This window comes from Poecilia formosa, unplaced genomic scaffold (genome assembly GCF_000485575.1).
Source record: "Poecilia formosa unplaced genomic scaffold, Poecilia_formosa-5.1.2 Scaffold8, whole genome shotgun sequence".
Lineage (NCBI taxonomy): Eukaryota > Metazoa > Chordata > Actinopteri > Cyprinodontiformes > Poeciliidae > Poecilia > Poecilia formosa.
This window is the reverse complement of record NW_006799947.1, coordinates 4,758,714-4,783,209: the sequence shown is the minus strand read 5'-3', so window position 1 is coordinate 4,783,209 and position 24,496 is coordinate 4,758,714. Positions and strand designations below refer to the sequence as shown.

At 40.0% G+C, this 24,496-nt stretch overlaps 2 protein-coding genes across 2 annotated transcripts; both read right to left on the bottom strand.

Annotated features, from left to right (window-relative positions):
* Window positions 1-6,774: 6,774 nt before the first annotated feature.
* Window positions 6,775-11,082, bottom strand: manea (mannosidase, endo-alpha). The gene is made up of 5 exons (XM_007576472.2): window positions 10,928-11,082; window positions 9,739-10,363; window positions 8,154-8,263; window positions 7,973-8,049; window positions 6,775-7,882 (listed from the first exon to the last, which is right to left on the bottom strand). Exons 2-5 carry the CDS (start codon window positions 10,247-10,249, stop codon window positions 7,249-7,251), a joined length of 1,332 nt encoding a protein of 443 aa, XP_007576534.1. The 5' UTR covers window positions 10,250-10,363; window positions 10,928-11,082; the 3' UTR covers window positions 6,775-7,248.
* Window positions 11,083-12,933: 1,851 nt separating this feature from the next.
* LOC103154964 (serine/threonine-protein phosphatase PP1-beta catalytic subunit) lies at window positions 12,934-24,477 on the bottom strand. The gene is made up of 8 exons (XM_007576461.2): window positions 24,361-24,477; window positions 19,752-19,883; window positions 15,869-16,099; window positions 15,678-15,782; window positions 15,514-15,585; window positions 15,249-15,400; window positions 14,089-14,223; window positions 12,934-13,975 (listed from the first exon to the last, which is right to left on the bottom strand). The coding sequence occupies exons 1-8, from the start codon at window positions 24,410-24,412 to the stop codon at window positions 13,871-13,873; spliced, it is 984 nt and encodes a 327-aa protein (XP_007576523.1). The 5' UTR covers window positions 24,413-24,477; the 3' UTR covers window positions 12,934-13,870.
* Between the last annotated feature and the right edge of the window lie 19 nt (window positions 24,478-24,496).

Genomic DNA, 24,496 nt, shown 5'->3' with positions numbered 1-24,496 from the left:
TGAAATATTCTCATTGAATACTTTGTTTTGTACAAAGTTGAATGAGCTGACAACAAAATCACACAAAAATCATCAATGGAAATCAAATTTATTAACCAATGGAGGCCTGGATTTGGAGCCACACACAAAATTAAAGTGAAATGTTCCCTTTATTTTTTTTTTAGCAGTATATATTATGTTCAATAGAGACTGCGCATTCTGTAAACAGGCATGTTTCTTTTTTTTCCCCTCACATTTTGACAGCAGGGGCGGATCTACTGGGGTGGCATGGGGTGGCAGTTGCCACCCCAAACGAGAGCCTTGCCACCCCTGTTGCCATCCCAGGGGTTCGGTGTGTTCGGTGTGTTTTGGTTCCGTTAGCACTAAACAACCCGCCCACCAAGTCATCAATAGAACAGCTGTTGAAATCAGCTAATCAACCACAGCAGTGTTCAGGCGAAAACTTATTAATAATCACAATATAGACATTAAGCCTGACAACATAATGTAACAGACTGGATGTTCTGTTTTAGTGTTTTTGCTACTTTTTTGTGTGGGAAATGTTAGTTTTTTGGTGTTGATTCCCTTGATCGGGCATCTCTGCTCTATCTGCTCGTTGAGCTGTTGTTTGTCGGTTGCCATGGCGAGAAAAGGCGGAATAGAAGTTGTTGGAACTATTTTTTCTTTATCCATTTGAATTTTGTTACTTTATTCTTAAATTTCTATTTTTGTATTATTTATAGGTTGATAATTGTTGATTTTATTTATTTTTGTTTTATTATTTTTATTATTTATTTTCTAAATTTAGACAGGAAGTAATGTGGGTCAGTCCACTTTCTATAAGTGCAGGGGCCTGGTGAAGGACCAGCAGGCATTTGGGTTTGGGGCCGATGGTTTTTACCAGAGCAAGAGTGGTAGCATGAGAACAAAGGAAAGTTTGATCTCTGTAATTATTTGGTGAAAGAGAAAAATAATCAATAAGTTTGGAAACTGAACCTTCTTTTGCCTGTGTTGAGAAACATGACCCCAGTGCCTCAGTAGTGGCTTGGTGGAACTTTTATTGGATGTTTGGCTTGGCAAACAATCAGAAGTGATTCTGTCTAGTTTGGTTCTTCACCTGTTTATCAGCTTTATTGTACCTTTATTGAGGCGCACTGCAGCCGCTGCAATTCCTAAAAACAAGTGACAAAAACTGAGCTAGTCCCCTGTATTCGCAAAACGTGGTTGTGAGCAAAATCTTATCAACACTGTCTTAGTCCAATAGATGGTGATCGAGGTTGAGCCACTATCAGTTCCCCTCCGTGTTTCAGCTCTCAATGGAGAGGCCCTGCCTAAAATAACCCACAGAACTTCACCAGTACGTCTATTAATTTCTGGCAACCATTCAGAACAGATCTCATTTTTTGTTTTCCCAGCAGCTAGTTCCGCCATAGTCCTGGGTTTCGGCTGACTACAAGCTCACAACCCTCACATAAACTGGAGTGAGTTCCACATCGAGTCCTGGTCCAGTAAGTGTTACACTTAATGTCTCCACTCTGCCGTCCCACTCAGTCCGGCAACGGCAGAACTGCAAGAGGCAGACCCTCCCGATCTCTCTTCTGTCCCCATAGAGTATCACAACTTGGCTAACATTTTCAGTAAAGAAAAGGCTCTCTCTCTGCCACCCCACCGTCCTGCTCAGTTCTGCTCAGCGCTTGGAGCCAAAGTTGCCCTGACCTCGGGTTATCACCCCCAAACCAATGGCCAGACGGAGAGAATGAACCAGGAGCTAGAGGCCACCCTTCGTTGTCTAACCACATCCAATCCTGGAGACTGGACCCAAGTCCTCCCATGGGTTGAGTATGCCCACAACAGTCACATCTCTGCAGCCACAGGTTTCTCCCCATTTGAGGTCTCCCTGGGCTACCAACCACCGCTCCTCCCCTCTGACGAGGAAACGATCTCAGTCACCTCTGTCCACCGCCACATCCGCCGCTGCCAGAAGGTATGGAAAGATACCATTGCTCCACTGAACAACACAGCCTCTCAGAAAAAATGCATTGCTGACCGTAAGAGGACCCCTGCACCCACCTATGCTGTCAGTCAAAAGGCCTGGCTGTCCACCCGTGATGTTCCCTTGAAGGCCACATCCAAGAAGTTGGCCCCCCAAGTACATCAGCCCTTTTGAAATCCTGTCTGTTATCAGCCCGGCTGCCGTTCGGCTACGCCTTCCTCAGTCCCTACATATACATTCCACGTGTCCCAGATTAAGCCTGTCCATTCTAGCGACCTCTGCCCTCCGGCTGAACCCCCTCCTCCCGCCTGTGTCATTGATGGCCATCCGGCCTACTCTGTCCGCTGGATCGTGGCCTCCCGTCGGCGAGGTCGGGGCTACCAGTACCTCGTCGATTGGGAGGGCTATGGTCTGGAGGAATGCTCCTGGGTCCCGCGTTCCTTCATCCTCGACCCCTCCCTCATCTTGGACTTTTCCTCCTCCCTGCCCTCCCCTTCTTCTCGGCCGCCAGGTGGCGACCGTTGAGGGGAGGGTACTGTCATGGTCCAAGTTCCGTTTTGTTTGTTTTTTTCTTTGGTTTGCCTGCTGCTTCCTTCCCCGTCCACCAGGTGTCACCGGTTGGCTGAGCCCCTGAAGAGATGCGGCCGACCCTGTAGACACACCTGTGTCTAATCTGGAGCTGGCTGCTGTGGTGTATTTATGGAGCGGCTTGCCGACACTTCAGTGCCTGAGTGTTGGCCTTCTATGGTAAACGTTTCTCCTCAACAGCCAAGAACTACCTCTGAGCATTTCTTGCTTGTGCTGCTTCCTCTGAGTAATTCCTCGTGTTCTCCTCGTGCGGTGTTCCCCGTTGTCTGCCAAGATCTCCAGCGAACGCTGTTGCCCCCTGGATCTCCCCGTTTGTTACCTTCACCACGCCATAGGTATTATCGGTCGCCAAGCTCCGTGCACTCAGCCTTCCTGGTTCTACGGATTCTCTTCGAGACGCCATAGGTTATACCTGTAGGCTGCCTTAGCCCTGGGCTCCACATAAGTCCTGGACCTCCGTCAGCCGCCAGTGCCCCTGTCGTTCCACAGCCTAGACTTACCTGTCCACCCTCCACAGCTCACCGCCGCCTCAGTCTTCCGGAACCCAGGCTTTTGCAGCAGGTCTTACACTTCCACTCACCAACCAGAACGTAAGCTCCCTCTTTCCCTTTCCCTGTACTGAAGATTCCTACGTGCATTAAACCCATCATTTACTTACTCTCCTCTCAATTAAAGTTTGATGTTCTGGTTCCCCTCCCCTGATTCCTGACCACCACCCTTCCCTCATTCATCTGTTAAAATAAACATATTTAACTGATTTCTGTTCTCCTGAGTGTTCTTGCATGTGGGTTAGAAAACTGGAACCCAACATGACAGTGAGCTTCTTTCAAACTTTCATCTTATTGGCTGAAACCAATAAGTAAAGTGCGTGGACAGCCAAACAGCCCGGTATGTTAATCAGGTGAGTTTTCCAAAAAGACCTAATCAGCTCAGAGATCTGATCTGGCTGGACTTTCTGGAAAAGATTGACAAAAATATAATGAATTATAGTGTGAGGGGGGGTCTACCACATAACATCTCATTAAAATACTGTTAGTTGTAAATTCAAGCCAATACTTTTGCATGGCCTTTGGATGATGCAAAATGCAGACTACAGTAATGGTAAAGAACTTCAACGACTTAACAGAGCATGGAATTCTTGTAAATATTAGCTTAATGTATGATTTCACGCATAATGAATGCAAGAACATTCACAAATGTGTATATTTTTTCCCCCATTACACTTTGGGAAAGCTTGTTAAATAATTTAAGGCCTTTCTGATCAGATTATAGCTTTAGGACTTGTGAGACTGGTTTTAAAATGAATGATCCTGTTGGTTATACGACTCAAGAGGAAAGAGACTGGAGTCAGCAGTTGTCGAGTACTCAATATTTTTCTTTACTTTTATCTTCTGTTTCATACCTTACAGTTCAGTTCCATTCAGTTCAGCACAACACATTTGTCAAAACAACAAGAGGGAGAATCGCCCCCTCATCTCAACCACCTGGTTTTTAAAGGATGGGCTCCCATCTGAACCAATTAAAGGGGTGGAGTCATTTTCAGCTAAAAACAAACAAACATGTGCACTAAACTATACCTAGAAAGTGTCTATCAAGTTACCATTAACTCAAACACAACTAAAAACAAAACTAGAAAACAATCCGGAATCCAGTCAAAATAAAAATGCATCTCTCCCTCTCTGAAAATGGATTTTCCCAATGAGGCTGATTGGAAACACCAGGTCCTTGTCAGCGCTGCTCATGGGCGCGCTTCCACGGCAACACAGGACCAGGTGACCTCAAAGAGATGAGAAAGATGATTAACACAAATCAAACCACCTCCCAAAACAATACATTCACCCAAATAACCCAGAATATATAAAGAACATGCAAAACAGCACCTCTTAGGGAGGGGGTAAATCCCTCACAGATCCAAACTGAAAGTCCAGCGGTTTGAAAAGCACTTCTGCTAAACAGAATCAAGCTCCAAATGTGTTAGATCATCCCAACCTCTCATTAAGCACTTGGGTCAGACATCTATCTGTCATTGCTGTTGTGCCGTGAGTGGAGCTTAATGGATCTCTATCCTCAATAAATCTACGATTTCTAGCTAGAGTTTAGTTTAAACAGAAGGGCATCAGGAAAGAAAATCTGAGTCCAGATGGCCCTAAATAACCCAGAGAGAAATGTTCTGGTCTTAACAAGTCGAAATTGGTTACAATCGGACAAATGGCGATGAACTGTAGCATAAAAACGACAACTTGCATGCTGTTGAGACTGGACTTCTAAGTAAGGATGAAATGAAACTACTGCATGGGGAGAAGGCGTCTCAACCGAAACCCATTTTGAGTGAAAAGATTGCGCAGTCCATTAAGAATGTGAAACTGAAAAGAGCTTCCATGTCTGAACAATGACCCACACAGATGTCTGCTGCGGATCTCATGAAAGACGCTCTTTTTCGATCACACATTCCTGTGACTTGAAAAACTTAATGTTTAAACAATATGCAGAATCAGAAAGAAAATGCACTGGAGTGCGTGAAGTGGACAACACAAATCTGTCAGTAAGTGGCAACTTCAAACATTGCTCCAGTGAAATATTTTAAAGCTGTTGTCTGTAATGGAGGATGTCACAGCTTTAATAGAGGTTGTCACTGGTGCGTATTTCCACCAGTATTTTTCAGACAACTCAACTTTTCAGAAATCTAATGACATTTTTTTTTAAAGAACCAAAAGATCTTATTCTTATACTCTGTGGGGGTCTGTAAAATTTGAAAGCAGTGGAAATACATTCACAAACCTTGATTTCATGACCTTGAAGTCATTGGTCTTCAGGTTTTTCCTGAGTAAACTGCATTTCTCAGCCCTAAAAGAGTCCTGAAGCATATCATTGTCCTGGGTTATAAAATGTTGCCCTAGCTTTTCAAGCTTGCACTGTTTGGATGATTCTGATCAGAAAATATACTTGGCCCACTTAAAAATGTATTTTTGCCAGCTTATTATAGACAGGCCCAAAATTGTACAAATTTCAGTCAACATCTGGTGTTTTTGACAGTAAATGAGGCAAGTGGCTTAAAAGATAATAAAGCAACATAATAGGAGTATTCATTTGAAGGAAAATTACTGGTTTTAATTCACACTTTATTTAATAAATCACTTCCTGAAAATTATGTACTTCCTAATCATTGGAAAAATTATCTTGCAGCAATCAAACTGTGGTTACAATTGCTGACCAACTTTTGCATATTTCCACCAGTATTTTCAGACAACTAATCTCCCTGTCAGAGCTTGTTGGAAGTCGGTTAGCTCTTTAGTTTAGGAAAATATATCTGACATCATTTCAGCATATTATAGACAGGCCCAGACAGGATGTTTCAGGAAACATCTCTAGTTTCTTGAAATGTTAATTTAGTTCCTCATATAGTCAGCCCAGACTGTCTGGCAACCATGGGATACTCAAAGTCACTTAAATCCTCCTTTTTCTCCCTTTTCATGTTCAGTTTGAACATGAAGTTTTCATCCTATCCAGAGGCCCAAGTGCGTCATTAGCTTATTAGTTTATCAACAAGAGAATCTGACTAAAAGTAGTTCCTTTTAATGTCATTTTAGGAAAGGTTTGGGGATCTCGGATTGTATTTGAAAGAAATCAAATGTTTTGAGCGCCAACAGCACAAAGATATAAATTTCTCCCTCAAATTAAAAATGTAAGCTCTTAATATTTGGCATTTTAATTCCTACATATGCGCTGCTGTTATTTTGCAGACATGGAAGACAAAGATAAGAATTTCTATCCTCTACTCATAGGGTCACTCTCAGCGGCTGGCTCAATCACTATTCAGCAAAAATCCTTAAGGTTAAAATAGGAGCTCTATAGCACTGAGAATAAAGGCCCTCAGCTTTAGGAAAACCCTGATGGTTGGCACACTTCTACGGTTTCGACTGTTTTTGATAAATCTGGCTGTGACCTTTTTAACAAGCACTTAATCCAGTATATTGAGAACACCTAGCAAGTGCAAAATAAAACTGAAATTGCTTCCAGTTCTGTTTTTTTTTTTCCACCTAAAGAATTTTTCATCTCAGATAACGAGGTCACAAGCCAAGCAGGAGTGTGAAATTGTCTGTTATTCATGGTGTTGTACCCGTTCAAAACAGAAAAGCTGCCTTTAACAACTGTGACACTGTGAACTGTGTGTGATGTGCTTGATTGTGGGGTTTTGAAAGGTGATGACAACTTTCTACACATCGGCATCTGATCAGTTTATTCAAGTGATTCGTGCAAACGCTTAAGCCCCGTTCCAAAACGTGCCACAGTGAGACACCTCAAATAAGGTAAAAGGGAAATATTGAACACACTCACAGTACAGGTACAGAACAAAAAAAGTCACTCTGTCACTTTACTGTTTGGATCAATATGGCCCATATTAGCATTGAAGACTGGAACGTCTTGGAACATCTGAATTATTTTTCAAGCTCAATTCCTAATAAATAATTTGACAATTGAACATAAACAGAAAATAACACAAATCATAGTTTTAAGTGCAAAAAATAAAAATAATACACGACTGAAGTCAAAATTAACTTAGTGGATGAGTCATTATCTCCACTGTGGCTTTACCTAATTTAAAATCATTTTCAAATTGTAGTCCATTTTGCAAATTAAATGAGTTTTTCAGTAGTATATATGTCATTTTCAATAAATAGGCTCCATGATCAGTCCTGCCATCTTTGTCGTTCTCCACCAAATATTGCTGCCCATTTGCGAGTTATCTCCAGGTAGATGGTGGGCTTATTCGGCAGATAGTCCAGGTACACGGTTTGACCCGTTTTGGGAATGGCCGTCTCAATCTGAGTCCCCTCGTGCCACTCGTTGAAAGAGGTGATGGAGATAAAATCGGGTCTGGACTCCAGCGCCGCACTCAGCGAGGTTTCGTAGTATTTGCCGTTGATGCGATTTCGGGTGTTTTTGAAGTTCCACGGTCGAACGCTCGTGTCAATGTATCCGGGGCCGACACTCGGAATGAATATGAGGTCGTTGTCGTCGCAGAAGGCTTTGATGGAGGCCCAGTTGCGCTGAGTGGAGCCGTATGTGAAACCGTTGGTAGCGAAGTAGGTGTAGAGGCCATCGAACCCTGCGGTCAGGATCTCTCGCTTATGTTTCTCTTCAACCAGAAGGGCGATGAAGATGGCGTCATACGGTGTGTCCCTGATGCTGCTGCTGTCTGTGTGTTTCAGCAGCTTAGCCCATTGCTCTGAGTTCATCAAGTAGGAGTCATACACATAAAAAAGTGGAAGGAGTTTGCCCGCGTTTGTCCGGTACTTGAAAAATGCAGGATGGTCTCCATACCTAAGAGATATGTAATCAGTGGTAAATAAAAATGTATTCATTTAAAGTAGAAGGCGACTATAAAAACAGCTAATCTAGTACAACACCTACTTATCGATGATGTATTTGACATTGGTAAACATGTTGACTTCATCTCTTCCTTTGTAGGGTTCAATATGAAAAGCAACCTGAAAACAGACAGTATTATTTTTTGCATCCAATTCCAACAGATTGAAGGTGTCAACATTGGATTTAAAACTCCCACAAAACACAAAGCTTTTGTCATACACACCTTTATGTGGTATTTATGTGCCATGTCCAGCAAAGAAGGCATGATTTCATCAACTGGCTCGCCATTGTCATCATTTGTGGAAGGGGGATACCAGGAAACAGCAATGACACCTGATGATAAACAAATACAAGAAAAGCTACAGAATATCTGAGGCAAAAGGCAGCTTTGTTTTTGAAGTAGATTTAAATGTTAACTGTTCAGGAATCTTAATTTATTCCTTTTTTTTCCTTCCAAGGACTCCATTTTGCTAGCGATTCATTTTTAAAAATGTATCCATTACTCACTGAATGTCTGAGAAAATGTTGCCAAACTCAACAGCTCATTCTAGAGCAGGGGTGTCAAACTCCAGTCCTCAAGGTGCCACTGTCCTGCAGGTTTTAGATATGCTACAGGTACAAAAACGCTGGAATATAATGGCTTAATTACCTCCTTCTTGTGTAGATAAGTTCTCCAGAGCCTTGCTAATGACGTAATTATTCTGTTCAGGTGTGGTGCAGCAGAGACACATCTAAAAGTTGCAGGGCAGTGGCCCTCCAGGACTGGAGTTTGACACCTGTGCTTTAGATCAGTGTTTCTCAACCCTGGTCCTCACCCCCCCGCTCCTCCTGTCCTCCATGTTTTAGGTGTTTCCCTTCTGCCACACACCTGAATTGTATCTCTGGGTGATTAACAGGCTTCTGCAGTACTTGATGGATATGCAATCATTTGAATCAGCTCTTCTTGAAAAGAGGCACATCTAAAACATGCAGAGCCCAAGAAACATCTTTCTTGAGACACTTTGGGTCTCATCGTTTCATCTTTCAGCAAAGTGAACTGGGCCTCTTGACCTGTGGTTCTGAATGTCCCACTTCTTTGTCTAGCCCACAGAGAATCTCTGCACCAAGTTTGGTCTATCCGGAAACAGGGTTTTCTCTTTAGGCAGGGACAACTACTTTGATTTTGAGGTAAGGGTTGAGAAGACGGGTATATGTTGATGAACAATTTTGGTAAATACAGAAACTGAATTTAAACCAGGTGGATCCAGCTTTGGTTAGTTAAATTGGACTCAACTTCTTGGCTATTCAGAGATATAACACTTTTGTCTGCTTTATTTCTCTCTCCCATATTTCTGTCTCTGACTCGGCTCTCAAAACGGACAAATGTTTTTGCTACATCTGCATCAGAGAGCTATTAGGAAAGTAGATTCTACAATTTTATTGCAAAATCATGCTTATTGTCTAAAAGGGGAAAAAAAATCCAAAATCAACCACAAGAATATCTTTCAGATGTCAAGGATCCAGAGTGCATTAATATTTGCAATTTGGGGAAAGAGACGAGGCTACATTTTACTTGGTTTAAAAGAAAATTACTTACTTTTGACATTTATTGAAGGGAAAAGGAACTTCTATTAAATTTATGTGAATTCATAGTAATATTTTGGACAATCAAGAGCACAGTCTTCATAATTAAAAGATGGATTAGTTCAACCTAACGTCACCTGGGACATCCCTATTAACACCAAATCTAAAATGTCTAATTCAAAAATATAACATTTTTAAACACTGATAACTGTTGATCTTAAAACTAAGAATCACAATTGGCTTACCAATGGCTGCTGTACGCAGCTGCTGCATATGTGCATCTAAAACAGAGGGGTCCCTGGAGCTGTACGCCCCTAAGGAGGGGTAATAGTTGGCCCCAATATCATCAGGGGGTTTGTGCCTTCCTTGTGGATATTCCTGAGCAACCTTTGCATCCCAATGTGGCAGCTGTGGATGATCCCAGTGGATGTATTTGCCATCAAATGTGGGATTTCCATACCATACATAGTAGAAGGCATGGAGATAGTAGTTTGGAGGAGGAAACTTCCTCAGTGTGCTTTGCAGCTCTGTGTCCATGTCTGACTCAACAGGGTCGCTCATTTTTGTCTCTTCAGGTCTTTTGTTGAAGTCCCTCTGGTTCTGAAAAGCAGCCTGTCTAAGATTTATTTTAACCTCAGCAGGGCTGTCAATAGGAGAGTCCTCTGGGGCGAGAGCCTTTAAAACCAGCGTTATGATGACCAGGAGCAATGCTAAGGAGACTAAAGTGACGCAGGATTTGAGCCTAAACCTAGCCATTTTTCACTCACTGCTGGGAGCTTCCCATAGTTCATTGTTGAAACAGCAGCGAGGGCCTGGTGGTGGAAACGATGCCACTAAAGGAGGGATGAAGAGTTGTTGTTCAGCCTGGTTCTTTGGGGAAACAAAAATAATGACTTCTTTAATTTCATTCAACATTATAGTTATTTAAATGTTACAAAAACCTACAAATTAAAAAGGTAATCTTAAATGAGTCCTAAAGATGTCTTATTGGTGCACCTCTAACTTTAGCAGCTTTGTTTCAGATTTAGCCTTTTCTGCGAAATGTTTCAGCTACAAATAACCAACACAACCAGAAGACCATCATCAATCTGATGACAATCCTATGTATTATTTTCAAAACAAAAAAATTACACGGAAATATTGATTGTTTACTTAAATTAACTGTACAAAGCATGTTAAATATAGCAAATGCGTATGGCAGCTGGCTAACATGTCAAGACTATGGTGACGGTGTCCTAAGGAAGGAAGACTGTTTACTTTTACATATTTTCAGCCAAAGTCAGTGTACACTGCACTGAACTTCACACCCTTCAATAGCAGCAGCAGCTGCTAACCATGGCAGGGTAGACGTGTCAGCTTTACTAAGCAAAACTAAGAACTCGCTCTAGCCCTCGATTAAACAAGGTAAGGTGTTTAAAATGCGTACGAACTTACAGTAACAACGTGCTTTAGTCTTTCTGAGTTATTTCAGCTGTTTAAGACACAGGGGACGTGCACAAAACCTCCACTTCTGGTTCGGCACTTGTCCTGGAATGCATCCCAGATCTACAAACGCTCAGCTAGCGTGGCAACCATTTACTGTGACCCATCCATGCTTGTAGATAGTTGTGATGGCCGGGGCTACGTCACACTTACTGGAGAAGAATGCATACCGCCCCCATCAGGCTGGAAGTTGTAATACATCAAAAATCTGTCAAAAAAAAAAAATGCGTGCAACTGAGCTGTACTGAAACATTTAACTGCATTTGTAACAAACCATACTCGCAACAATTTTAGCGTTGTCACTAAATTTGAAACTATTTGCCGCTGTTCTGTAAATTTCACACATTAATGATGCACTGTTTCTCTACGTTTAATATTTTGATCCTATACAATGTATTGTGCTAATGTTTTTTGTTTATTGTGACATGACATCCATGTACAAATAGTTTGAAGATGGACATAATCATTGGAGCAAAAAGCATCCTTAAAGTTTTGACCCATTCATTTGGGGTCAGTTTAATATAATCCACAGCTCCTGTCCCAGGTGGTTGTTAGCACTATCCAGCTACTAAAAATGCATTTTAATTTCTTCCACGTTGCAGTAATAAATCATTTATAATAAGAGTCCCTAAAATATCTTTTTCAAATTAGTAAGTGCTGGACATTTGATTGTGAACATCTCTGTTCTGTTTCCCTGGGGTATAAATGTTACAAGACACAGAAGTCAATTTCTCAGAACAGAAGCGGCTTTGCACATTAAAGGAGAAATGCCTTCATCATGACTTCTGTAAACAATGCCAAGACTGCCTCCAAGGGTCAAATTTCCATTACAATTTATGTTTTTTTTTTATTCCAACTCAACAATTAGATTGTGGTAATCCAGATGACACTTTGTCCCCATTTCTTCTGCAGCCCTTTACCAGTTTTATTCAAGTTGGATGCAGACTCATCGGATTGGGGTTCAAAGCTCCTTTCATGGGTGTTCACTTAACTGCCTGAATGACAAACTTTTTACTGATAGCCACCCACACTAAGGTCAGTTATTATTCTCCTTGCTGGAACACACAGTCAGCACAAACACCAATGTGCATAGAGATCCTATCAGATGCCAGCAACTGGGTACAGACTTTACACACTTTGCATTCAGGCAGATGCTGAAGCAATAAAGGAAGAATGAATTAACCTCTAGAGGCATCAGTTGGATCTACATGAACTCTCAAAGACTCCAATATAGCTTGCTAAATATTTAGAAAAAAGTAAAAATATATATTTTTTTGATGTAAACAATTACTCTAAAATTGAAATAAAGTTGGCAGTGATGGATCCCATTAGATATTGAAGAACATGTTCAAGAAGATTAATAAAAATGACAACTGACTTTTCCTTTCATCCATTTTATTGAATGTATTCACTTTGAAATAACCTTTTACAAACTGCAAAACAGCTTTTGGTAACACCAAGGAAATAAGTTAAGCAAACTGAAAGTAATCCATAATGAAAATAAAAAACAAAAATAGAACAAAAAAAACATACCAAACTAATAGAATGAAAAAAGAAGCAACTTTTTTTTTCTGTTTGAAGTTACATAAGCATCTTGTGAACAGTAGAAACTAAAGATGGACACAAACCTGCTAGCTGGACAGTGTGGCTGTATTACTGCGGAACGGTAAGCAACACTAGCAATGTCATGAAAAACCCTCTCCCATCTACTTGGATGCTTACTGTTTTACATGAGGCGTACACCGTTTGTGCACCGCAGTGCCATATTTATACACCAGGTGGCAACACAATCACACAGCAAAGCTAAAACTACCCACCCACACCGAGCTCTGCTAATTTTCACACCTTGTACCTCGACTGAATGGGTGAGGAGAAGAAAGCTAGTGTTAAGCAAACTTAGAAGAAGCAGTTCCAATATTATGAATGTTTTTCTGAAGCTTGCAATGTCTTTTTTTAAATGTTTGATTCATCACCTTGAAAACAATGTGTGCCAACCCCAATGACATTCATAACTCAATCTGTCATCAAATCAAGAAATCTCGAGGAAAAAAATTATTATAGAAGGGAGGGGAGAAAAAAAATGAGAAAAACTGTCAATACAAGCCAAGAGCAAGAAAGCAGCATGTTTTTTGTGTAGGAGTCGAAGGTACAGGGAGACGAGACAGAATGGACAAACGGACGCTGAGAATACATTTTGTTTGCGTAGATGATGTCCAAGATCAGAAGGGCCAAATTTGTTCATTCAAACTGGTCTGTTCTACAAATATGAAGGTGCTCTTTATTAATGGTTAAAAAAAAGTTCATGTGCACAAGAACCACTAAGAGTACTACACATGCTGTGATAAGTTGAAAAGACTTGTTTTGGTCCTGTAGTGGAACCACAGTCCCAGTTAAAACACACAAGAGGATTTTTTTTTGTTGTTTTACCGTTTTTAAGGTCAACGTAAAATAATGTTAAACCTTCATTTTAGTTTTATGAAGACAAAAAAAAAAAAAAATTGCAACTTGGTCACATTGTTCTTTGACATACAAAGAAAGCATTCGCTAACACAACAGAGAACCTCAGAAAACCTCAAGTAGCATTAGAATTAAAACCACCATTAAGGTTAACTTTTTTTTTTTAATATTTTCAAAAACAAAACCAAACAAAATCCAAACTTAAAGGCAAAACAACCCAACTGGTGAGTCACAGCAAATTTATATACATGTACACATTAAGAAAAGAGCTGTCAGTGGTGTTGACGAGAGGCTGGCTGAGTGGAGGAGGAGTGGAGGATTTGGACAATCAGACAACCCCCGTATCTTCTCTCTTCTAGGGGCGTTGTGGGGTCGCCATGAAGGCAGATCTGGAATGGACAAAATGACAAGGAGTGGGGACAAGCCACAGTTGGGTGTTCACCTCTTTTTGGGAGCTTGGGTGGTGCGGGGTGGGGTCACAGGCCGACCAGAATTTACGCCGCCGTACTGGTACTTGGCCTTCTTCTCTGAGGGCTTCAGGATCTTAAGAAAACAGAGTTGATATTTGATATATGATATTTGAGTGATTATTTGTGTAATAACATATCAGTTTGGAAAAAACAAAAACATCACATCTCCAATTTCAGTTTGACTACCTGGAAGGAGCACATGAGCGACTCATCCACACTCATCATGCCGCCTGCGTTATCAAACTCCCCGCAGTAGTTTGGAGCAGAGAAAAGTGTGACCAGTTGGCGTTTGGCAAAGAACTCGTATCCATCCTCCACAACCTGTTTTAAGACACGTGGTGTTATTCCAACGCCCACAACGATCAATAACAAACAGATCTTCAGCTACTCTCACAAACTAACTGCTGTCAGGGTAGAGCTTACTAAACCACCTCAGAAATATTCCAATCATCAACTCCACGCATCGCACTATATGCATCGTATCTTGCAAAAGTATTTGTGTCCTTCGAATGTTTTCACATTTTGTCATGACACAGCCACAAAATTCAGAGCTACTACGCAGGCGGGAGACTCTGTTGACATGATCACCGTTTGTTACGCACTCCATAACTCTGGCCTTTACAGACGAGTTGAAAAAACAAAGTTATTGTTTAAAGAAAGGCCAAACACGGAAGCAAGATACTCTGTTCAGATGAGACCAAACTCAAACAATTTTGTCAATGTGCAAAGCACTATGTGTGGCAGAAAACTAAGAACGCGCATCTCCCTGGACACACCATGCCAGCAGTGAAACCTGCCGTTGTGAATCTGTAGCAAGACATTAAGACTAATGTTTGAAGACACTTCCCACCAGATCAACAAGTAATTAAGAAGTACAAGAAATCATTCCAGTCTCTGGTTTTGCAAAGCTGGCAGAGACATACCCCAAAAAACTTGCAGCTCTGATGTCAGTGAAAGATTCTTCTATAAATTGCATATGTACTCCACATGTTCAGAGTTTAATTAGTAGGGGAAAACAAATCTTTATTTCCAATCACGCACTACTTTGTACTGGTCCAAAAATTGACAGAAAGTGACAATGCATAAAAAAGATACAGGAGAACAAATACTTAAAGAGAGCACTGTAGCAATTCAATCAAGCAAAACAGATTAACCATTACTGGGTGCTTGAATGCATAGTACTTGGGGAACAAGAGGTGAAATGGAGGTAGAAACCAGGGAACACATATCTGCTACCATTAATACAGCTTGCACAAGATTTTCTTATCAGCACTGGCAATTGAAATGAGTCTCAAGTGAAACGATGATGCTTACATGCAGGTCGTTCAGATTCCATCTCTAATTACCTGGTGGGCTCTGCAGATGAGGTCCAGGTCATGGCGGTTTAGGAACTTACTGACCACATCAGCCCCAAAGGTGAAGGAGACTCCACGATCATTCTCTCCCCAGCCCTGCACGTCCTTATCCGGATCCGACCACAGCAAGTCGCACAGAAGGCCTGATACGAGCACGTCAGGGTGGAAAGATAGAAAGAGTTGCAAAGTATGGACACCAAGATGGAATGTGAATAAAATCGATCAAGCATGAAGGGTACTCGGATAGAAACAGCACCTGTATCTGGGACGTCCGTTGGCCTCATGATCCTGCGAATCTGCTCCATTGACTGCAAATCAGGTGAAAGCCCTGACATGGAAAATAAACATCAGCTTTTGATTGGCTGTACTGAATACATATAAAAACAAAAATTCAACTGCATATCTGCAGTAGACACTCACCTCCGTGGCAGCAGAAGATCTTCTCATCAATTATAGCAGCAATGGGGAGGCAGTTGAAGCAGTCTGTGAAGGTCTTCCACAACTTAATGTTGAACCTGCGCTTGCCTGCAAATGCACAAACACACATCTTAGGAACTAAATATTTTTACGCTTTTCAGAGATGTTTGTAGACCCCGTATGAATTCGCTCACATTCGTCATAGAAGCCATAGATACGATTGATGGAAGCGCACTCATGATTTCCTCGGAGCAGGAAAAAGTTCTCTGGATATTTGATCTTGTAGGCCAGCAACAGACAGATGGTTTCCAGGGACTGCTTCCCTCTGTCCACATAATCACCCAGGAAGAGATAGTTTGCTTCTGGAGGGAAGCCACCATACTCAAACAGCCTCAGGAGATCAGTGTACTGCCCATGGATGTCACCTAAATAGAGGGTGAGATGCAAAGTGTGCAGCTGGGATTTTATTACTGGAATATTGTTCATTGAAGCTTAACCAAGAATACAAAAGCTTATAGTTTGGTAAAACACAACAAGAGGACCTTCAGAGATTTTGAAACAAAGTATCAAAGAAACAGTAGTTATTAAAATTTAATTCATGGACTCACATGCACTTGTTTCTCTTTATATATATATATGTATATATATATATATATACACACACACACACACACACACAAATCTGGATGTACATAATGCTGAGAAAAATATATATTTTTTGTTTTGGCTTTTATAAACACAGATTTGTTTCAGAGCAAACACAGATTATATCATAACCTGAGTAGATAAAAAGCAGATTTCAGAAGATGTTTAGAAAAAAAAACAACTCTCTCCCATCCTGGCCCTATGTGGGAAAAGTAACCAAAATCATTGACATGCATTAGGGTAAGAAGGGTTAAAAAGGCATTTCTAAGATGTTTGTATTCTGGTAAACCCCAGTGAGAGCAAATATTTTCCACAAACAACTGGGATGACTTGCTGCAATTTATGAAACCATCAACTCTGGTCTCTACAAAAAACCTTATGATTTTATGACTTTAAGCAAATTAAATTATGCCACAGAACAAACACCACCAAGTCTACTGCTAAATAGTAAAACAAAAAAAAAAAACAAAAAACAAAAAAGAGTGCGAGTTGTCAAAGCGAAGACATCAATCCAATTCAGATTTGCATCTTAAACAGGCTGTTCATGCTTAAAAACTACCCAGAGTGGCTTCATTTGTATAATTCTGCCAAGAAAAGTCATTTGAAATTCTAAATAAGTGGGTTATTGGAAACATGTTGATGCAAAGGACGGCATGAGCTGTTATGCTTCCGGGGCAATCACTTGATCTGCATTAGACCTGGTTGATCTGGATAGTCTTATTGACTTAATAAATCAATTAATCATTTAAAAAACAGCTTTTTGTTTTTAATTGGATTAATTTGTTTCCTGATCTGAAAAACGTGAAAGTGTGTGAGAAAAAAAAAAAGATACTTTCTCTTTGGTATAATGACAATGACCACTAGATCGACACAGAAGGCTGTGGGAAAGGGGGCACAGTGGAGACAAACATCCATCACAATTAAAGCCATTTGCAAAAAAGGAAGCACACATAATCCACCTCGCAATTAGACAAACCCCAACTTTAATTTTAACTGCTCTCTCGGGGTTTAAGACCAACAACGGCTTCCATCCTTGACCTTCATGATCCCAGATGAGCTGTAGATGCTCCCAGCAAAGCACCAAGTCTCTGCAGGGGAGAATCATCGCTCGGCCAAGACCTGCTTCCTTTTATATCCTCTTGCGCCAACTTAAGGGTTGCTCTAATTTTGGCTAAGTGGTGCAGGCACAGATGACTGAAGAGGTCTAAACCACAGAAGAACAACAATTACTGGCTTCATTGTGACACAGAAGGAAACTGAATTTACGTGCCACAGTCCTTTGGTAGGAGTGTTTCATTACAAGATAACACTAAATGCAAATTAAAATCTAAGAGAAGCAACTAAAACAGAAACATGTATTTTATTTGATCTCATGAAACTGGTAGGGATACAATTTTTTGTGCATTTCAAAGGGCACATTGGTGTTTTACACAACCAAACCCAAACCACAGCTGGCAACAGAAGATATATGGCTATATAATGTTACTCTGCCTACTAGAATTTAAATGCAACCTAACCCTCTTTTGTTGCCGTCTTAAATGTCTCATTTCTATCTAAGAAGCACAACCGTAGCGAAAATACCTGAAGAACAAATAATTCTGAAAAACAAATTAAAAATAGAGACTAAACACAGAGAATATCTTCCAAAACTGAAATACATAGCTTGGTTACATAAGAAAATTCTGAAATGCTTCAAATAAATTGCTGCTCTAGGCTGTGCAGACCAGGCTTTGTGGACTGCACTCTGCACACAGGGAGTCCGCCTTTCAGTGCACCCATCACTTCAATGTCAAAACGTGTTTTCTAAATACAGTTAATGGCATCTAGAGTTCAAGGATTTATGAAAAATATCCATATATCTTAAACTTTTCACATTTTATCATTTTACAATCACAAACCTTAATGCATTTTATTTATTTAAATTACAGACCAACATACAAGGAATGCATAATGCAAAACCTGCAGTGGCTTTACAACAACAACAAAGCATAAACAGGATCTCCGGGGTGCACTTAGACTAGGAGCCTTCCTCCAAACGCCTCAGAGTTGTTTTGGATTTCAAGAAGAGGCATCTGCAAACTAATTCCACACGGAAAGTGAATGTTTGATTAAAGTGAAATATAAGTTGCATGGAGACCACTCCTGCTGTTTTGTAATCTGTTTAACACTTCGGAGGCTTCGTAAAGCAAATCAATTTCAGGACAAAGTTCCAAGAAATACTGCATTGTGAATAAAAGCAAAACATTTAGCAACTTCATTTGTCAGTGGCTTTTAATGCTAGAAGAACTGAGCAATCTAAACGCTACTTAAAGTAAACCCATACAGCACAAAGAAAAAAAAAAAGAAAATGTTTGCATACGAGGCAATTATTTATTTTTTTAGTTAATCATATTACATTTATTTTGTCCCTTTAATAAAATGTTGGAGCCTGGAGAGTATAACTACCCAGAGAAATTTGACTGCCAACAAGAATGCTCCTCTCTCAGTAATGTGAAAGGAGCAAACATCTTCATCCATTTTTATGGTTCTTCAAGTACAACCACAAAAAAATATCATCTTAAACTTTGTAAAGTGTTGGGATTCTGTGGTGGCGCAGGGGTTAAGAACAACCCACATATGGAGGCCTTGGTCCTCGACGCGGCTGTTGCAGGTTCGATTTCCGGCCTGGTGACCTTTGCTGCATGTCTTCCCCCTTCTCTCATTACCCACTTTCCTGTCAATTCACTATGAAATAAAAGCCACAAGAGCCAACAAAGCCTTAAAAAAAACAAACAAAAAAAAAACATTTGAATTTAAACACTTATTCTGATTTCTCTAACAGCTGTAAAAAAATAAAAATAAATAAAAAAACAACACTTAATGCATTTTTCTTTTTCCGGCCTTACCCCCTGAACGGTCATTAATTATTTACATAAGGAGCACAGACGACATACCACACGTGAGAGAGTGAACACAGACAAACAGGACCTCATATTAAACAAGGACCAAACGTTAACATTTTAAATTGTCTTCAGTGCTTTAAATTAACGATTAGAGTTACTCAACATTATTTCCTAGAGAAAGTAGACCCTGATATTTGAGATTTACAAGATGCTGCCAACATTTCTAAATCCAGCATTTTCTAAAGCAGACTGAAGGTAAAAACTATGATGTAATCCATGAACCTTCTTGTTATCTGCTACGCCGGGTCCTCCCAAAGGGAGTTTCCAACTGACGTTTTGTTACAGGCGACTCTTTTTTGTACCCAAATAGGTTGGGTATAAAGCTACCAAAACTGAAAAATTAACAGAACCTGCCGAAGTCTAATCCTGCGCTGTACCAGACACTGAAACAGAAAATACTGTTTATTTTGTTTAGAGGGCCTTTCAGATTTTCAGATCTGGCCAATGCCACTCAACAGTTGTAATCTTAAAAACAACAGAAATCACTCACCACAAATCTTCAAAGGTGCCTCGAGCTCCAGCAGGATTGGCTGACTGAGGAAGATCTCCCTGGACTTGATGCAAAGGCCACGGACCTCTGCCTCGGTCATCTGGACTATCTTTCCCGGACGACATCCCCGCACTGCGGAAGCAAAACAAAACGGTCAGTGAGACCGACAACTTCTATCATGCGTCTGCTCTCAGGAAGCAGCAGGGGCAGCATCAGAAACATGGAAAGGAGGCTGCAGTGGAAGCACAAGTTACCTAAGGAGAAAACACAGTTCGGGCCGAATAACAAAAAGCTGTTTTGTAAGCAGATGAACAGTGGGTGTAATGACTCTGCAGCTCATAAGTGATCACAGCCATACTTTAGGAACCTGGTGCTGAGGCTGTGAGAGGACCAAACATCTTCAGCCACAGTGTGGGCGGCGTTGGCGCTGTAGCTCCACTGAGAGCTCAAGCCTGCTTTATGGCACTGTGACCTGTCTTAGAACGCCGAGAAGAAAAGCGAGAGTCGCAAAACGCTGGCTGGAGTCGGCCACTGAATCAGGTGGCGATGAAAAGTAGGATTATTTAAATAAAATAAAAGAAATGTGGCGACTATGGTGGAGGAACATTTTACTATTTCGCTGATCTTATTTGTACTTAATTCCGGCATATTTTTCTTATCAGAAAGCCATACCAAGCCATTACTTATATTTCTCAGTCCTAAATTACATTTTTATAATCCAACCTTTGCCGAATCCATAAGCAGGTAATTGCGTAACAACTAAGAATTTGTGTGTTCCCTTACAGTAAGACGCCCACTTAAAAGTCCAAGAAAGGCAAGCAAGCCTTAGTAACATTCTTTATTATTTGTGTTTTTGTAACGGTCTATGAAATAGAAAAACAAGTTCAAGAGAAAAAGAGAGTAAACTACGTATGTGCAGACGGGCTTAGAAAAAACATTTCTGTTCAATTTAATCTACACCCACATAATCATCCCAATTAAACTAAAGCACTGGAATTTACTCATTGCCGCATTATGCTTAGTCATGTAATTGAATGTGTCACAAGGGTTAGACATTAAATTAAACATAAAAAAAAACATACACAGATAATGAATGTGATAACCCAAAACATTTCAAAGCTTTAGTATTACTGGTGCTAAACATTAGCTCTCTTTTTTTGTGTGTGTGTGTAATTAGCCATCTACTTTGCACCCAAATCCAGCACGCAACATGAAGCAGAATTAGGGCTCATTACCAGACCTCATCAGTACAGAGTAAGCTAAGCTCGGGTGCTTAGCCTGCTCGGCTTTAACACTGAAGCTTTCACTGTTTGCAGTGGCACTCTGCAGACTGGCACTTTTAGAAGAGATTAGGTTTATAAGATCACCCAGTGGCAAAAGCCGAACAGAAGTGTTGACAAGGATTTGGGACTCTCACAAACCACAGCAGTTTGTGTGCAGTGTTTAGTAAATCAGTGTTTATAGGTAAAGTGACATTGCTTTCAATTAATTTTAATAGCAATTAGCGATGAAGCAATCAATAGGACAGTTTTCACTTTTTCTACTCAGATTGTGATGACAATTTTGAGTTTCTATCTGTTCACTTAATGCATCAATGCTAAAAACTCCCACGCTGTTTGGTTTGCGAAGGCATCGATGTTGCTTCTCTGGGATTTTAGTGAAAATCTCAAAGGTTAAGAACATTTGATGCATTTGTCTTGAAACCCTTCATTTTCTTTGGATTTTAAGTTATTAGTTCCATCAAAACATATATATCATTTTTTTTTATTCCTTTAATGAATTACTTTTGTTGGTTACTTCTTGAATTAGAAGAAAGCTTAAACAAATTAGATTGAATAACTGAACTAGTCAAAAAAATAAAATCAGAAATCACAATACCTTACTTGCTACTAATAAATAAAATCTTTTATTAGACTAAAGAAAAGAAAAATAATCTCAAAGTCGATGACAGCTACTCAATGAGTTGGAAACAGCTAAAGTGCCTGGTAATATTAGCTGAAAGTCAAATAGAAAACAGACATTTTTTTTAAAGGCAAAAGGATGAAAGCAAGGGTTTAAATACACTTAAAATATAATTAATAAACAATGTAAAAGGAGGAAATATTATCTTGGGGACAACTTAAAACCAAGCTAGCATGAACACAAGGTCAACAAAGTATTTTTAATATATCACATCCTAAAATAGGAATCTATAATTGTGGGAGCCCTAAATATGCCATGTCCATCCAACAGTGTCACAGACGCAGAAGGAAAGTATGCCAAGGACGGATGAGTTTGCCTTAGTGGTCAAGTAGTGTTCCATGGAGCTGGTACATTCAAAAGGGGATGTGAGCCCAGACTGACAGCAATTTTAAGAATAGGCCAAAAAAAACCGTCCAACTCTGAAATGTCTCACAATTTGTGTTCTGGTGTTCTTATGAATTTTTACAAATATATGGACAAGTAAAGGCAGTGTGAGAGCATGAAAGCATGAATCACTGCAGCTTGATCACAAAACCCACCTACAAACCAAGTGTGAAACAAAAAACAGACCAGCTGTTAAGTACGCACACAAAGAAACTCTGGAAAAAAAAAAAGAGAGACATTAGTTTTTGCGTTTTAGATTTTATTTTATCTGCGCTCTCGCTCAGAGGTCAGTTTTGTTTTGTCCTTTACCTTCAGCTTTATGAATTAACCTCTATATTGAAAGAGTAAAATTTGTTACTCGTCTTAAAAATTACCTTGGTAAAAATGCATACAAGAGCAGTCCTCTCCTCCAGCAGCTGCCTAATGACAAATGCTACAAATGTAAACATTCAGTTGGATGTTTGGGCCTTCAGAACGGTCTGGTCTGTTTAACTTCTTACCAGCTAGTTGGATTTCTCTGGACTAACGCCCTGGTATCAGAGAGCTTACTTGTACTTGGCAAGACCGCTTGGATGACAATACATTAGAAGTAACAGTTTTGTTCCCCTCTGTAGAGTCAGAATGACAAACCTTTCATTTTGAACTTTAAATGGCATATTTAGTTTGTGTCGTAATTTATAAATGTGATATATAAGACATTATGAATATGTTTCGTGAGAGAGTGATACACTCACTACTATGACTACTAACAATAAAAATAATGAAAATATTTATATTGAACCTAAACCGTTGTATGTTCATACTGTTATACATTTGGTACCAAAAATGCTTTTTTTAAACTTTCCAGGCTGTAAAATATCAACGCATTTATCAAATCTCAGTTGTTAGACCTGATCTAGTCAAAGGAAAATAAAAAGTTAGAACTTTTTTGTAGGCACAGCCCAGTTACCGTTTTCATATTCCTATAATATAAACTCTAAAGAAAGTGCTCCAACAACTAGTTTTCTCCATCCCTTCTCCTTTCAATGATATGTCATTCAACTACTAATAAATATTTATTCTGTATATCCATTATCTATACTTGTTTATTCTTGAAGGGTCACTAGTGGTCACTGAGTGAGAGTTGGACAGGTTGACATACCATCACAGGGTGCATTAAAATTTAGGTCATTAAAATCTACATCAGGAGTAGGCATTAAGGACAGTGAAAGTTCATCCAACTGGCTGAATACATCATTGGCAAGTAGAGCGTGAATGCATGCCAGTCATTGAGTGGGACCGGAGCATGTTACCGTATTAAGTTAAAGTAGTTTTAACACCACACATGGAGAGCTACCAGCAGTTAGTGAAAAACAAGTATAATATTCAGCTTTTTCTATATTTTGGTAGTTAAATGCATTCTTTTGCTGCAGGACCTTTTATCATTTGTTTTAAAACAAACATAATTAGGTATTATAGATATCTACTGTGATACCAGCATATTTTTGATCAAGATACTAATATATTGAGTTCTGACCCACGCTCAATACATACAAGTAAAAATACATCGATACACAATTTATTGTTTAAAAGCAAGTGCATATTCGCTCGTTTTCTCCTCAAAATACTTCTTGCATAGAATTAGGGTGTATAATATATATATATATATATATGTTCCCAGCATAAATTATGTCAGAAACCGTTGTATCAGAGTTAGCATAAATATATGAATGCAAAATGCAAGTGCAGCTGAAAACTCCCCCCCCAGGAAAGCTAACAATCAATGCTGTTGTTTTTTTCTCTGTTATAATGTGCTGCCTTCCACCTGTTAGTAACAGGGCCGTGTCAAACAATTTGCCCGAGGCAAAGCAGAAACGTCCCTGCCCCTCCTCATGAACATTAACGGTTAAGAAAATAAATTGGCTTAAAAACCTAATAAAACCTCAAGTTACAAAATACATTTACATGCTTGGGGGAAAAAACAAGACTTATGTATGTCAGATATCTAAAGCCTCACATAAAACTGCGCCAATGGAGACATGTAGGCGTTCACCGCTGACTGTTTATAAACACGACCAGGCAGCTAACGGTAACGCTAGTCGCAGCTAGCCGGGGGATACAACGGTACCAATGGGTGACATTAGCAATAGCTGCTAACAGTTGCCTGCGCTACGTGAAGAAAAAAAACGGGACCGTTACTAACGTGCTGAAGATTTTTGAGCCGAGTCAGAGAGTCCGAACCTTTACTCCTGTATAACAATACAAATTTAAGAGATTAATTTACCCTCCAGAAGCCGAGAGATGAGACTATCCACGTTCAATTCACCCTCCGCCATCTTCACACTGATGTTGAACAGTGTCAGTTGCTTGGTATCTGTAGCGGACACTGGAGGGCGCTAATGAGGGGAAACATGTACTTC